The 13,497-nt window shown below is 36.1% G+C and overlaps 1 protein-coding gene and 1 long non-coding RNA gene across 4 annotated transcripts; one reads left to right on the top strand and one right to left on the bottom strand.

Moving 5' to 3' along the window:
- The first annotated feature begins 122 nt into the window (after positions 1-122).
- Positions 123-11,717, top strand: LOC309505059 (uncharacterized protein). 2 transcript variants are annotated; one of them, XM_082178439.1, is made up of 4 exons: positions 123-3,150; positions 3,744-3,849; positions 4,001-4,122; positions 10,812-11,717. In XM_082178439.1, exons 1-4 carry the CDS (start codon positions 2,612-2,614, stop codon positions 10,870-10,872), a joined length of 828 nt encoding a protein of 275 aa, XP_082034565.1. In that variant the 5' UTR covers positions 123-2,611; the 3' UTR covers positions 10,873-11,717. The 2 variants fall into 2 exon arrangements, with proteins under 2 accessions (XP_082034565.1, XP_082034566.1); XM_082178440.1 differs by lacking the exon at positions 10,812-11,717 and having other exon boundaries at positions 4,001-4,473.
- LOC309505111 lies at positions 6,656-10,554 on the bottom strand. Of its 2 annotated transcripts, XR_014208286.1 has the most exons (4): positions 9,893-10,554; positions 9,369-9,425; positions 7,369-7,443; positions 6,656-7,278 (listed from the first exon to the last, which is right to left on the bottom strand). It is a non-coding gene; the product is annotated as an uncharacterized lncRNA (long non-coding RNA). The 2 variants fall into 2 exon arrangements; XR_014208287.1 differs by having other exon boundaries at positions 6,657-7,278; positions 9,369-10,550.
- Positions 11,718-13,497: the final 1,780 nt, after the last annotated feature.

The following is a 13,497-nucleotide window of genomic DNA, read 5'->3' as shown; positions in this document are numbered from 1 at the left end:
TAAGTGTATGCCAATAATTCTGAAATATTCCATTTTAAACCCTATATATTCCATTCACCTGAATTATTCAGTATGTAAACAAACAGTAAACATATTTTCATTAGTTTAGCTATATTCTTTGGTAATTTCATAACATTACATAAAAATTAAATAATTACATTCTCTGAATGATGTTGAAAACTGTCTTTGTAAAATACTTATATGGAAAATAAAGGGAATCTAAGAATAGACTCTTACACCGTGTCAAAATCCATTAGGGCCGGTTCACACAGAACGCGTTTTTTCATTTAAAGACATGGGCCCTATTTTAACGATCTAAGCACATGGTCTAAAGCGCAGGGCACAAGTGCAGTTAGGGCGTGTCCAAATCTGGTCTAAAAGGGTTGTCTCTCTGTTCTCCTAATGAGTAATGGGGGTGTTTTGAGTGTAACGTGCAATAAACCAACCAGAGGCTCATCTCCCATTCCCTTTAAAAGCCAGTTGCCCTTGCACCATGGCGGATTCTCTATTTACATTTTTCATTTTTTTTCATTTATTCTTTATTTGAAAGGGGACAGTGTACATTAATCAACATTAAAACAATGTAAATGTACCCGAGTTAGCTCAAAAGTGCTAATTTTCCTCGGTAGTCCCCCAGCCAGATGTAAAACAGGCAGCCTTTAAAAATAATCACAAGTATAAAATCACAAGATAAAATTACATACAACACATTGTGGTTAATAAATACAATTCATGTAAAATAATCATATAATGTTTAAATGCACACCAAGAGCATTAGTGCCCACAAGTTTGGCTCTCTACAAGCCATTTTTTTTTTTTTTTTTCATTCTTTTTGAAAGAAAAGAATGACAAAGACTCTCTGATGGTTTCCGGCACTGTGTTCCATTGCTGAACTGCTCTTACGGAGAAGACAGCCTGACCAAAAGCTGTTTTTCTCCGGGGGATAATGCAGTTTTCCCTCACTGCCCCTCTGGTTACCCTAACCTCACTGGATCTAAAATGTATAAAATCACATAGTGGAGGAAGGTGCTAAACCATGTCTGATTTTATAAAATAAACAAATGTTTTTGAAGTTAATGAGATTATCCCAGGTAAATAACTGATATTTCCTCAGAATACTACAATAGTGGAAGTGGTATGTTTTTTTTCCAGTATTTTTAATGCTTGTTTGTATAATATTTCTAATGGTTTTATTGTTGTAGCGTGAGTATTGGACCAGCTTATTAAACAATATGTTATGTGGGATAAAATCATGGAAAAAAAAATATATATAATTTAGCAGCTTCTGTTGAAAGGAAGTCTCTAATGAATCTGAAGTTTGCTAGACTGAACTTAATCCTATTACTAACGTTTTTGATGTGAGTTTTGAAGTTGAGGTTTGAGTCTATATGTAATCCTAAATATTTATATTCTGTGACGACCTGTAATCTTTCTCCAGATATTAAAATTTCAGGTTTTATATTTAAATTGTTTTTTGAAAAGAACATGGTTACTGTTTTAGATATGTTCAATTGCAAACTGTAAAAATAAAAGGTGCCTGGAGGAACCTTTTGGGGTTCTTCACTTTGCCACACCGGTGGAACCGTCTGTAGATCCTCTAGGCACCCTTTAAAAAGGGGCGGTTCTCTGAAGAACCACACAAGTTTCCTGAGGAACTCTTATATAAATCACTGTGTGGAACCACTTTGGGTGCCTCCAGGAACCAAATTTCATTTTTTAAAAATATTTAATTTCATGTTGTTACTATGGTTACCTTTGACTTCTATTATAATAAACAAATTGAACCAAATACAAAATAAGAAATGTTTATTACATATTTTATATTCATTTTTATACATACACTTCCATACACATGGGAAAAAAAGCTAACTATAGATTAATATCAATGAATACACAAAAAAATTGTATAATACATAAGCAACATGAATAATCAACCAAGTATATGCAATAGGCTATACAAGAAAAGACATTTCAACAAAATGCATGGAAACATGGATCCTAACCTTTATCTCTATACAGAAATCTCTGATGATTAGTTATTCAGCTATTTTGAATCATAAATTGTTGAAGTCTGGGATGCCGTGAGACTGGAGACTGTAATGTACACTATGCCTTTTGAAAAGCTTAAATGTGTGACTTGAATCAACAGTGTTCATAAATGGTTGTTGAGTATTCTCATGAAACAAGATAGAGGAAGTAGAGGTAGAGATGGAGAAGTAGAATTCCAGTCATTTCAATAAGAATCCACACGATCAGCAATTTCGTTTGTGGTCAGAAATGTCACACCGCAAGTCTTAATGCTCAATTCTGATTTCTTGCTCAGATCCGATTTTTTGATTGGCTGTTCACATTACCTTTTACAATGTGACCTATATCTGATTGCAGTGTGAACTGTTTGAGGTTTCAAACTAACCCGCATGCGCAAAAGAACAATAACAATGACATCAGACGCAGCACGCGGTTCGGGAGATTATGGAGGAAGTAAGCATATTCGCATTTATTTCAAAATGTTTGTGTAATGGAAGCCGTAACATTAATGAGCAGGTGCTGAGGAGGAGAAGAACGAAGAGAAAGAGAGCAAAATTGGCGGATCAAAACCTTTTTCGGGTTTATGGCTGCAAATTCACTACAGAGGTCTGTGTGGATGCGTCGACGAAGCCAGGAGTGGTGGGAATGTGATGTGAATAGTTTCACTGAGACGCTGTTTTTTGAAAACTTTAGGATGTCGAGGGCAACTTTTGATTATATCTGTCAGCGCCTCTCCTCAAGACTCCTACGGCAGGACACTCAATTTAGGCGACCCATCTCCGTGCGGAAACGTGTAGGAGTTGGGCTGTATTGGCTGGCAACGGGGGTCAGTTACCGCACGATGGGTAACCTGTTTGGCATTGCCAGGTCTTCTGTTTTTTTGCAATTTTGCAAGGCCGTGCGCCAAGTCCTCATGCCCGAGTTCATAAAACTGCCCGAAGGAGACGCCCTCTGGGAGGTCCTACAAGGCTTCCAAATGAGGTGTGGTTTTCCACAGTGCGCTGGAGCAATTGACGGGAGTCATATCCCCATCATTGCCCAAGAAGAAAACCACGTCGACTACTTCAATCGCAAAGGATGGCATTCTGTCCTTCTGCAGGGAGTTGAAGATCATCAGTTCTGGTAAGCCTTCTACAATTATGAAAATAATCTATCCTGGATTTTTTTTTTTTTTTTTTTTTTTTTTGTGTTAGCCGTCAGTGAGTGAAAAGTCTGATTTAGGTTTATAAAATAGTTAAATAATGCTGCCTTGTGATACAATTATGTGGTATGGCAAGCCGCTTTAACATTTAATCATTTAAATCTATAGTCTCTATTTTCATGCTAGCACTTATTTTTTTTAGATATTATCTATTCCATTAAGTACTAGGAATTATTCATTAGCTAAATAAATACGTACTAGTACTTAATGGAATAGATACTAGTATCTAAAAAAATAAGTACTAGCATGAAAATTTAGACTGGTGGGTTTCAATGATTAAATGTTAAAACGGTTTGTCATAGTATGGCTTGTCATTAGCCCTACTGATATTAAAATATGATAGCCCCTCTGTGTTTACAGTAGCCATCTTTGTTTTGCAACCCCCTACCGATCATTTAAAAATTTGCCTATATTTAAATGTTTCACAGTGCAGTAATAACTGATTTGTGTTTCTTTTCATAATTGTTTACATGGACAAAATTATAAAATAACACATCAATTGTCCCCATAACAGTTTCACCAACATCTACACGGGATGGCCTGGAAGTGTCCATGATGCCAGGGTTCTTAGGAATCCCTGTGTCTTTGCAATGGCAGAGAGAGGGGAGCTTTTTCCACCAGTAAGTTGTTCTATAACAATCATGCACACATGTATACACACACACTCAAATCCTATTTGGAAACAGTACCATCTTAGTATAAAAGACATTAAAATGTTTCAAGAAACATATTATAACATCTAATAAATTCAACTTCTCTTATTTTCCAAAGGACACAGTGGAGATCAACGGTGTCCAAGTACCGATCATGCTGCTGGGTGACCCGGCATACCCCATGAGGAGCTGGCTTATTAAAGGGTACACTGACACAGGGAACCTGACAGAGCAGCAACGGTACTTTAACGAGCGACACAGCATGCTGCTGAGCCAACAAGAGTCAGAGAGGCACTGACAGAGTTTTTTTACAGCCAACGCTGATTCACATAAGAAACTTTATTTGACAATGTTTAAACATAACATTCTCAAAGTGTAGATCAACAAAAAAAAACTGTTTTCAATACTAATGATGAAATGGTCAGTTTTGTTCTAAAAAAAAATAAATAAATAAAATGAAATGCATCCCTGTAAAATTAGTTTCCACACAATAATTTTTCTTGGCTAAAAAATAAGAAAACCTGCTAACTTCCATGTTCTACTTTGAATAATTACTCTGAAAACTCAAAATAAAAATTATTCTTCTATAGTGCAAGTCTCTTTTGGTTTAGTAACGCTATATAACGTTCAAATTGTAACCTGAAATCAAACTGTCAAATATAATCTGACCTGTTATTTATCTTTATAATGATGTATACACTTTGCATAGATTGACCAACAATACTGAAAGCAATTCACAATATTGGATCTGATTTACTTTTCCTCATCATCTGGAGGTCGGTAGAATGGTGGATGTCCTGAGGCCTGGCTGAAAGGCTGCTGAACTGGACCTTGAGGGTGTGCTGACACCTGGCTGAAGGACTGAGGTAGATCTGGAGGATGTGCAGGGGGATGGGTGAAAGGTTGAGAAAGGCCAGATCTTGCAGAAAAGATAGAGGCTGGTTGGTTGTCTCGTTACATGGTGGCGGCTGAGGTGAACCCATGCTAAATTTCGGGGGCTGAGTAAAGTTGTAAAAGGTAGGCTGAGGCGGCAGTTGTCTTGGGTTGTACTGTGAGGGCTGGACTGGTGCTTGGTAGATAGGTGGAAATGGGGAATTTGACCTTGCAAGAAACTGTGTGAACATTGAGAGCATTTTGAGCTCATGCTCATTCTGTGCTGCTTGCATTTTCAGTTGAAGCTCAGTGTCGTCTGTATTGTTGAGGGCACTGCTGATCTTTTCAGCGAAGATTTCCAGTGTTGCTTCCATCTTGGTCTTCCTTTTCCTGCTCTTGGCAGATGTAGCTGTAAGAAAGAGGAGAAAGTGTTTGGCCATAATTAAAAAAATAAACAGTTATGCTTGGAGGGTAGACATGAGTATAAGTAAAAACTTAGCAGTAATACAGTACAGTAATAGCAGAATCCAAAAACAGTAATGGATGGGTTAGCGAAGTAGCAACAGCCTGATAAAAACATGATGATTCTTACTTCCAGAGGACTTGGTGGCTGTTGTGCTTCTTCCAGTGGTCTCTGTAATGCATGCAGCTGATGAGCTTTCTCCAGATGTAGATGGTGCAGATCCAGAAGACACAGAAGGTGCAGAAGATGCAGATGGGAGTGACTCTGTGCTTGTATCATCTGGTGCAAGCAAACATATCATGTACTGCTGTAATGTGATGTATTCAATGCAAATATTATGAGCTGTTTCACGTTACCAATTTACTTAACACCCTCAACACACACACGTTACCCTGAGAAGATGAGGATAACATGGTAGCTCCCCTCCTTATAAGTTATAATATGAGATTTGGTTATGAGCCAGGTTACCAGTGCACTGGATCAGATCGTAGATAGACTGTACATTTTTGAATGTCGAGCCCGATCTCATTAAAGTGCGTATCTATAACGGTTACCAGAAATTAAATTTATCGTGCCATTTATACGCCTTAATTTGTTTTTGCGTTTATAATATGCACTTTATTGTGTGTAATACACACGCACACTAATCCTATTTGCAGTGTGCATATGCACACACACACACAAAAATAATAATAATAAAAAAAAAAAGCCTGTTTAAATGGTACGAGAAATTAAATTTGTGATATAGATACGCACTTTCATGAGTGTTTGGAGCGACAGTCACGTAAAGGGTACAAGTCTCTGCTTCTCTGGTGTGTTTCCCAGTTGTGCAAAGAAAACTGGGAGCAGCTGACTGACTCGTTTATTCTGTGAACGCTAGTCTCTTTCAACAGTATATGCGTAGGTTATGTATGTCAAGACTGAAAACATAACGTTACCTGTCTCGCCATCTATATCCAGGCTGTCTGTCGAACTCCTCTGAGTTTCAGGCTCCTCTTCACCTGCTTCGTAGCTATCCAGCAGCTCCAACGGCTGACAGCTGGGTTTATCGCCCATAACACGGCTAATTTCGTTATAAAATGGGCAAGTGATGCGACCACGACCGCTTCGTTGTTAGAATCATTTGCTTCTTTAAATTTACTTTTAAGACTCTTCACCTTTCTTTGACACTGCAGCCACGTTCTCCTGTGTCCCCGTTCTTCCATTTCGTGTGCAATTTTTTCAAAAACGGAGCGGTTACGGTAGGATCCTTCTAGTTTAGCTTGAATTGAAGTATCTCCCCATATACTAATTAGGTCTAACACCTCACTCTCCCTCCATTGACTCGCTCCATCGCTGTTCTCCATATCTAGTCAAGTATTTAATGTTAGGCTACTGTCTGTGTCTGTTGTGTGTAAGGCTTCGCCAGCGCATAATTGTGACAAATGTCGACGTAGATTGACGTAAAAGTCGCATCAAATCCGCCTTGGTTGTTCACACTGCGGTCGCATTGAAAAAAATCAGATATGGTTCTGATTCAGTACCACATATGTATGTGGTCTAAATCTGATTTGAAAAAATCAGATCTGGCCTAGATTTGAGTGTTCACACTACCTATGAAGAAGTCTGACCTGGTCACTTGACCCCCAAAAAATCAGATTTGGGCCATTTTTGCCTGCAGTGTGAACTGGGCCTATGGGACCAAGTTGGTTACTGGAATTCGCTAGATTTGACCAACAGAAAGCTGCTTGAAAGTGACTCCTGTGTGAGCTGTGCTTCATACATTACGTCACTACACTGCTGACAATGATCAATGGACTTTTTTGCCCGTGTAATTTCACGAAATTCAAAAATGTGACCGCACCTTTACTCGCTGCAACATAAAATGCAATCAATAATAAAATCTTCACAAGGGACATGTGAGGTACTTAAATAGTTCGAAAAGTGAAAAGGTACAGCAGATTCGTTTTCCGTTTGTTTTTCCTCTTTTCTGGTGGATGGTCCAGGCACTTCAGTGATTTTCGGGTCTACAGGAGGATTTTTATTCTTGTTCAAACTTGTATTTCAGCTTACCGAGATCCCTGCAAAGTACAACATTTACTGTTAATAAGGTTATTAAAGTGATAGTTGTCAAATTTAAATAATTTCCTCAGCCTCGTGACGTTCCAAACCTGTTTGACTTTCTGTCTGTGGAACCCAAAAGCAGATCTCAGGCATAATGCAACCCCAGTCACCATTCAATTTCACTCCATGAAACAAGCAGAGAGAAATTGTGTAAATCATTCATGAAACCATTCGGTAACACTTTAGAATACTGTATCTTACTTACTGCATAACTAATAAGTAATTATTGAAGAACTAATAGGTAATTATTCATTAACTACTTCTTCACTACTGTTAACTACTAAGGAAGATGTGTTAACTAATCAGTATGTAATATATTTTTATGATTGTGTTAAGTAACAGTTAGTTATCAATAACTAATGAATTATGTCATAACTCTTGAAGAAGAACTACTAATTATCTACTAATTAAGGTTCAAGAAAAATAACTAAGAAGTAACTACTAATGAACAGTCAAACAAAACTAACCTCAGATTAGTTTTTATATTTTATATACAGTACTGTGTGTGTGTGTATTCCTCAACATAGAATGCCATTGAGTAAATTCATGTTTGAGGCAATGACTGAGGGAAACTGAAAATATAGGGAACTTATTAGTAATTCATAAATAATTATCAAATAATTCTGCAGGAATTAGGCTACTTATAACCTGAAACAATATTCTAAAGTGAGAATATAGGGAACTCATTAGTAATTAATAAATAATTATCAAATAATTATCCAGGAATTAGGCTACTTATAACCTGAAACAATATTCTAAAGTGAACATATAAGGAAATTAATTGGTAATTAACAAATAATCATTAGATAATTCTTCAGGAATTACTTGGAACCTGGAACAGTATTCTAAAGTGAGAATATAGGGAACTCATTAGTAATTAATACAGAATTACCACATACTTCTGACTCAAATCAAACTTACTGTAAAAAAAACACATTATTAACGGTATTATCTAAACCTTTGTAAAATAGATAAGTTATCATACATTATGATACATTTTGCTAATTAAATCAAAAGTTTGCTTATTTGCAGATCAATATATAGCCTAGTAAATGTCTGCACTTATCTTTCTTATTAGTGCTGAAGAATGACTAAAACTGGCTAGAAAAAAACAAAAAAACATTGATCAGTGCTTTTTACTTAAATAATTACCTTTGTACTTTTACTAAGGTAATTTTGAAAATGAATAGGCCAATAGTTTATCATTTTACTGGAGTAATATTTTATTGGGTTATCTGTACTTTTACTCAAGTACTTGATTTGTGTACTTCATCCACCACTCCACTGCTAAAATAAAACGGTTTATTGTAGTGACTACTGTGTATGACTGTTCATAGTTACTTCTTAGTTATTTTTCTTGAACATTAATTAATAGATATAATAGTTCTTCAAGAGTTATGACATAATTCATTAATTATTGATTAACTAACTGAAACTTAACACAATCATACAATTCTATTACATACTAATTAGTTAACACATCTTCCTTAGTAGTTAACAGTAAAGTGTTAATAAAGAATTACCTATTAGTTCCTCAATAATTCCTTATTAGTTATGCAATAAGTAAGATACAGTATTCTAAAGTGTTACCAACCATTCTTATGTACACTTGTGTAGTTCAATTCAATGCAACAATTTATGTAAAAATGGTTAAGCTCCAAAAATGTCCCAGAAAAGATCCTAAAAATAATCAAATGAGTTCACAACTCATGTGTTATGGATTGTGTTGTAAGTCTTCTGAAGCCATACAATAGCTTTTTCCTTCTTTTTTTGTCGAAAAAGACTAAACTTGAAGTTAATTCAGAGTTAAAATGTCTTATATTCAAATGCAAATGATAAAGATATAAGAAAAAAATGCATAGCATTATTGGCGCCAAACCTGTGATATTATTTTTCTGAGTAACATGAATGAGATTTGAGAGCATGAGGGAAGATTTTCAGAGAATAACTGATTAAAAAAACACAAGTACACAGTCAAACAATACAATTTCACACAGAGGAAGTTCACAGTAATAAAGTACGTGCATGTGGTGTATAGGTAACTTACTGTAATTCAATGTTGCCACTGAAATGTTCAGATTATTTTAGAAATGTACTGGTTGTTCTGGGGAAACAAAAGAACAAAGCTGATTATTCACAAATATTTATTGACCAGTAAATGGCTTTAAAATGGTATTTGAGAGAATGAGGGCACATGTAGTAAGTAAAGTTAGGCTAAACAAAAACAGACCAAACTATATTAACCTGCTTTTGTTATTCATAACAAACGGCAAAGACGACAGCAGGAATCAGTTAAATTAGTTCGGCTATATCAGCAATTTTAAGACACAGTTACAGAATATGTTGAATTGAATGACTAAATCAATCTAAGACAATAAGTCAATAATTTCCATTTGTTCGTTAGATCAACGTATCTAGCATCGCGGCTAAAACCTTCATACCAGATACGGTGCAATAAACGAGTGGTAAACACTGTAAAAACGTAGTATTGTATAATAAATTTAGTTTATGTGTGATTGAATATATAGTGAGTAGACTCTGTATTTATATTTATTTGGCGAGTTTACAAACCTTGTAACGGAGAGCCGAACAAACGGCGGAAGCTTTGATGAGAGGAGCCGTTGCGGCGTTACTTTCAATTCAAACCCGATGACGATCAGCTGAGCTTTGATGTGCGCGAGCAGCGCGAGCATCACTGAAGCGACGACAGCAGAGGAACAGCAGCAGTTTCGTGACAGAATAAAACTTTTAACTTAAAACTTTTCTCCTCCTGGTTCTTCTTCATATTATTAATATTATTATTATTTAGTGTTGTAGTTTAAGGTTTAAATTAATCAATAAAATAGGCCTAGATACTAAATAAATGTAAGCTACCCAGGTGAAAAAGACGTAGGCTACTGTTAAATGTATTACAAATGCATTAAAGTATATTTGTATTGTAGGCCTACTAAAAACACACTCAAGTACATTTTTAATACATTTAATAGTAGCCTACGTCTTTTTCACCCAGGTATGTATACTGAATCAAACTTAAGTAGCCTATAATAATAATAATAATAGGATAATAAAAATATTATTCTGGCCTCACTGAACCATTGGGTTCCTCCAGATGCTGGCTTTAACATAAGAGATCTTCCAGGAACCACTTAAATGTTAAAAGATCTTCCAATAACCCTTTTATCGCATTCAAGTTCCTCTATTTCCCCCCAAAGCACTTCGAGGTCTCATGGTAAAGGTGACTCCAGAACCTCTGAACTAAATACAAAGTGCTTAAAAGATCCCATAAGTTCCAGCAAGAACCTCAAAGATTGTCAATGCTCCTCCAGTAACCCTACTATAGGAGAAAGAGCTTTGAGGCACTTAAATTACATTTTGAAGTTCCTTGAGTATCCGACAGGATATTTGAGGCTCCTTTAGTTTTTACAGTGTATGGCTAACCAAATTATATGTGTGGCATGTTTTTTGTTTGTGTTTGTTTTGGTCTCTGCAGGCCGAGTCAGACTGCCTTTCTTAAAGCCAACCAAGAAGGAAACGGACAACTCTTGCCTTAAGGATGCCGTGCGGTCCAGCGTGGCCTAAACAGGCCCAGGGCAGGAGGCTTCGAAGCATCCAGGACATGTGCTCACTCCAGCATCAAGGACAACTTCAGGAGTTCAGTGACGTCATTCAACACGGACGAAGTCCCTCGCAACTTTCACCATGTGCTCTTTGTGTCCTGCCGGCCCAGAACGTGTAGGCCACAATCTGCACTCCAGCCATGAGAACAGCGACAATACCAGTTCATCCTATCTTCTTCATCCAACGGAGAAGAAACGATTGCAACTTGCACCGTGACTTTTGACACTCAAGGACCCCACGACGAATTCAATCTTCAACCACTTCAAGAACTGACCATGCAAGTACAGTATATCAATTTAATGAGGTGTTCTGAAAATGATCAGCTGATGGTTCTTTTCATACTGAAATAGATCTGGCTCCATAGTTCTATTTCCTGTTTCCGGTTCCACATCACTCACCCCTTTACCTATGCATGTATGTATGGATGTATGAATGTATTTATGTTTGTTTAGTGTTAGTTATGTTTGTGATTTAGTTAATAAAACTTGTGCACAATTATGAATTTGATTTCTGATCCTCTGTTTGCATACAAAGTCCCTTTTACGATTTTGATCTTGTTACAGTATGCTCTAATTTCTGTACATGCTAAGGAATAATTATTTTTCCGTGACCATGGAAGATACACTTTTCTTAGAATAAATGAATAATCAAAGAGTTCGTTGGAACTGATTAATTGATTGTAATATTAATTAGCTTACCTCAAAGTTAATCTAATTAACTGACCCAAATATTAATAATTAATCATAATTAGTAATTATGGATTATTATTAATATTTCCCCTTTGAGCTAATATTGTTACATTCCATTAAAGGTTATCTCATATAATCGATCTGAAATGAAGCTATTGATATATGAATGAGGAATCATAATTCGTTGTGATTGATTATCCATATACAATCGATCTATTTTCAACTTAGATAATTTAATGTAACTGTAGTAGGCCTATGCAATATATTAATCATATTCATGATTAATTATTAAAATTCCCTATATATCATTTGAGCTAATGTTAATGTAATACCCAGTGCGGTAACAAATGATACGATTAATAATTTTTTCAACCTCAGACTCATTGGCCTTGGCTCATTTTCTGTGAAGAACATATATCAGAACACATTTTCAATGACCACACACTGTACACCCACACTGTAAAAAGCAAGTAAAATAAACAGACATTTTTTTTATAATAATAATAATAAATTGAGCCAGGAGTAACATATAATTTAAAATAAATTCAAGAGAGAGAGAAATGCCTTGAGTCCCTTTTTGTTTTCATTTAAAAAAAGCATAAATATTATACTTTGTGCACAATGTAACAGACTTTAAAGCTTTGGCATTGTTGGAAGAAGAGATAGTACCCAAATAACATTTCAGGTCTTTGCAAAAAATAACAAAAAGAGGTTTGACAGACAAAAACTTACACTTGTGTACAAAAACCTTGGCTAGAAAAATAAACAGATTTATAAGAAAGTACTTGTCTTTTAGATTCTTGTCAGAGTTATAAAATCCAAATAAGACATCCTTGATGTTACAGAGCAGGCTCCCGCACCACCTCCTCTTCACCACTGGAGGGAACCGTCTCCGGAATATTAACATTACTCACCGAACTCCAATTCCCATAATACCGCTTACCTGGGACTGATTGCACTACACACCTGCACCTCATTTACACACACATATAAACCACTTCCACACCCCATTCAGTGTGAAGTCTTGATCTGCCCCGGCCATCATTTCTGAGTGTTATTGCTAGTGGTGGGCAGATCGAGGCTTCGTGAAACAATGAAACAGTTGAAGCAAATGTGCAATATTGTGTCGAGGCTTCGAATCAATCCGACACCCGTCTCAATGGTGACACCTAGTGGTCACTTGCAGGTGTTGATCTGAAACAACCTTGACAACGAGCCATACAATTTTTTTTCGTTTTTTTATTATTGTATTTTTCTAATATGTGAAGCTTGTAACCTGTAGGCTCCTTACTGTGCATAATGTTATTTTGGTCATGAAAAATGAATATTAATAAAAGAAATCAAGCCACAATGTCTCACTTTTTTATAGATTTTTATTCAAAAATATTTATTTTTTTACAGATAATTTCTCCAGCCTTTGCAAAAATCCTCTCACAAGGGACACTTGTTGCTGGCATGCAAAGATATATTTTAGCAAGGACATACAAATGAGGAAATATTACTGCTCTCTCTTTCCAGTAAGTTAGGGGATCATATGGGTTCTGGGCAAAAACGCATAGTTGAGGTATTTTTTCACTTCCACTGTGGCATCAGCTGTAGCATTGTGTAGCATCTGGGTTTCACGGATACGATTATCAAAGTTCTCATTAACTGTCCTGTGTTTCTACTGGTGTTGAAATATTATATTATATTATATTATATTCACAGTGAAGCTGTTTTTAACATGATTGGCAGTTGTGATTGGGACGTTACGTTAGGTTGTAGGGCTTAGGTTGACACAGGCCTATGGACTTTCTAAACAGTGTCCCAACAGTTTGTTATTATATTTCAATTATAATTATATTTCAAACAATGCATACCTTGCTTAGA

The sequence above is a fragment of the Leuciscus leuciscus genome, assembly GCF_965113295.1.
Source record: "Leuciscus leuciscus genome assembly, chromosome: 8".
Classification (NCBI taxonomy): Eukaryota; Metazoa; Chordata; class Actinopteri; order Cypriniformes; family Leuciscidae; genus Leuciscus; species Leuciscus leuciscus.
This window is presented reverse-complemented; position numbering and strand designations above follow the sequence as displayed.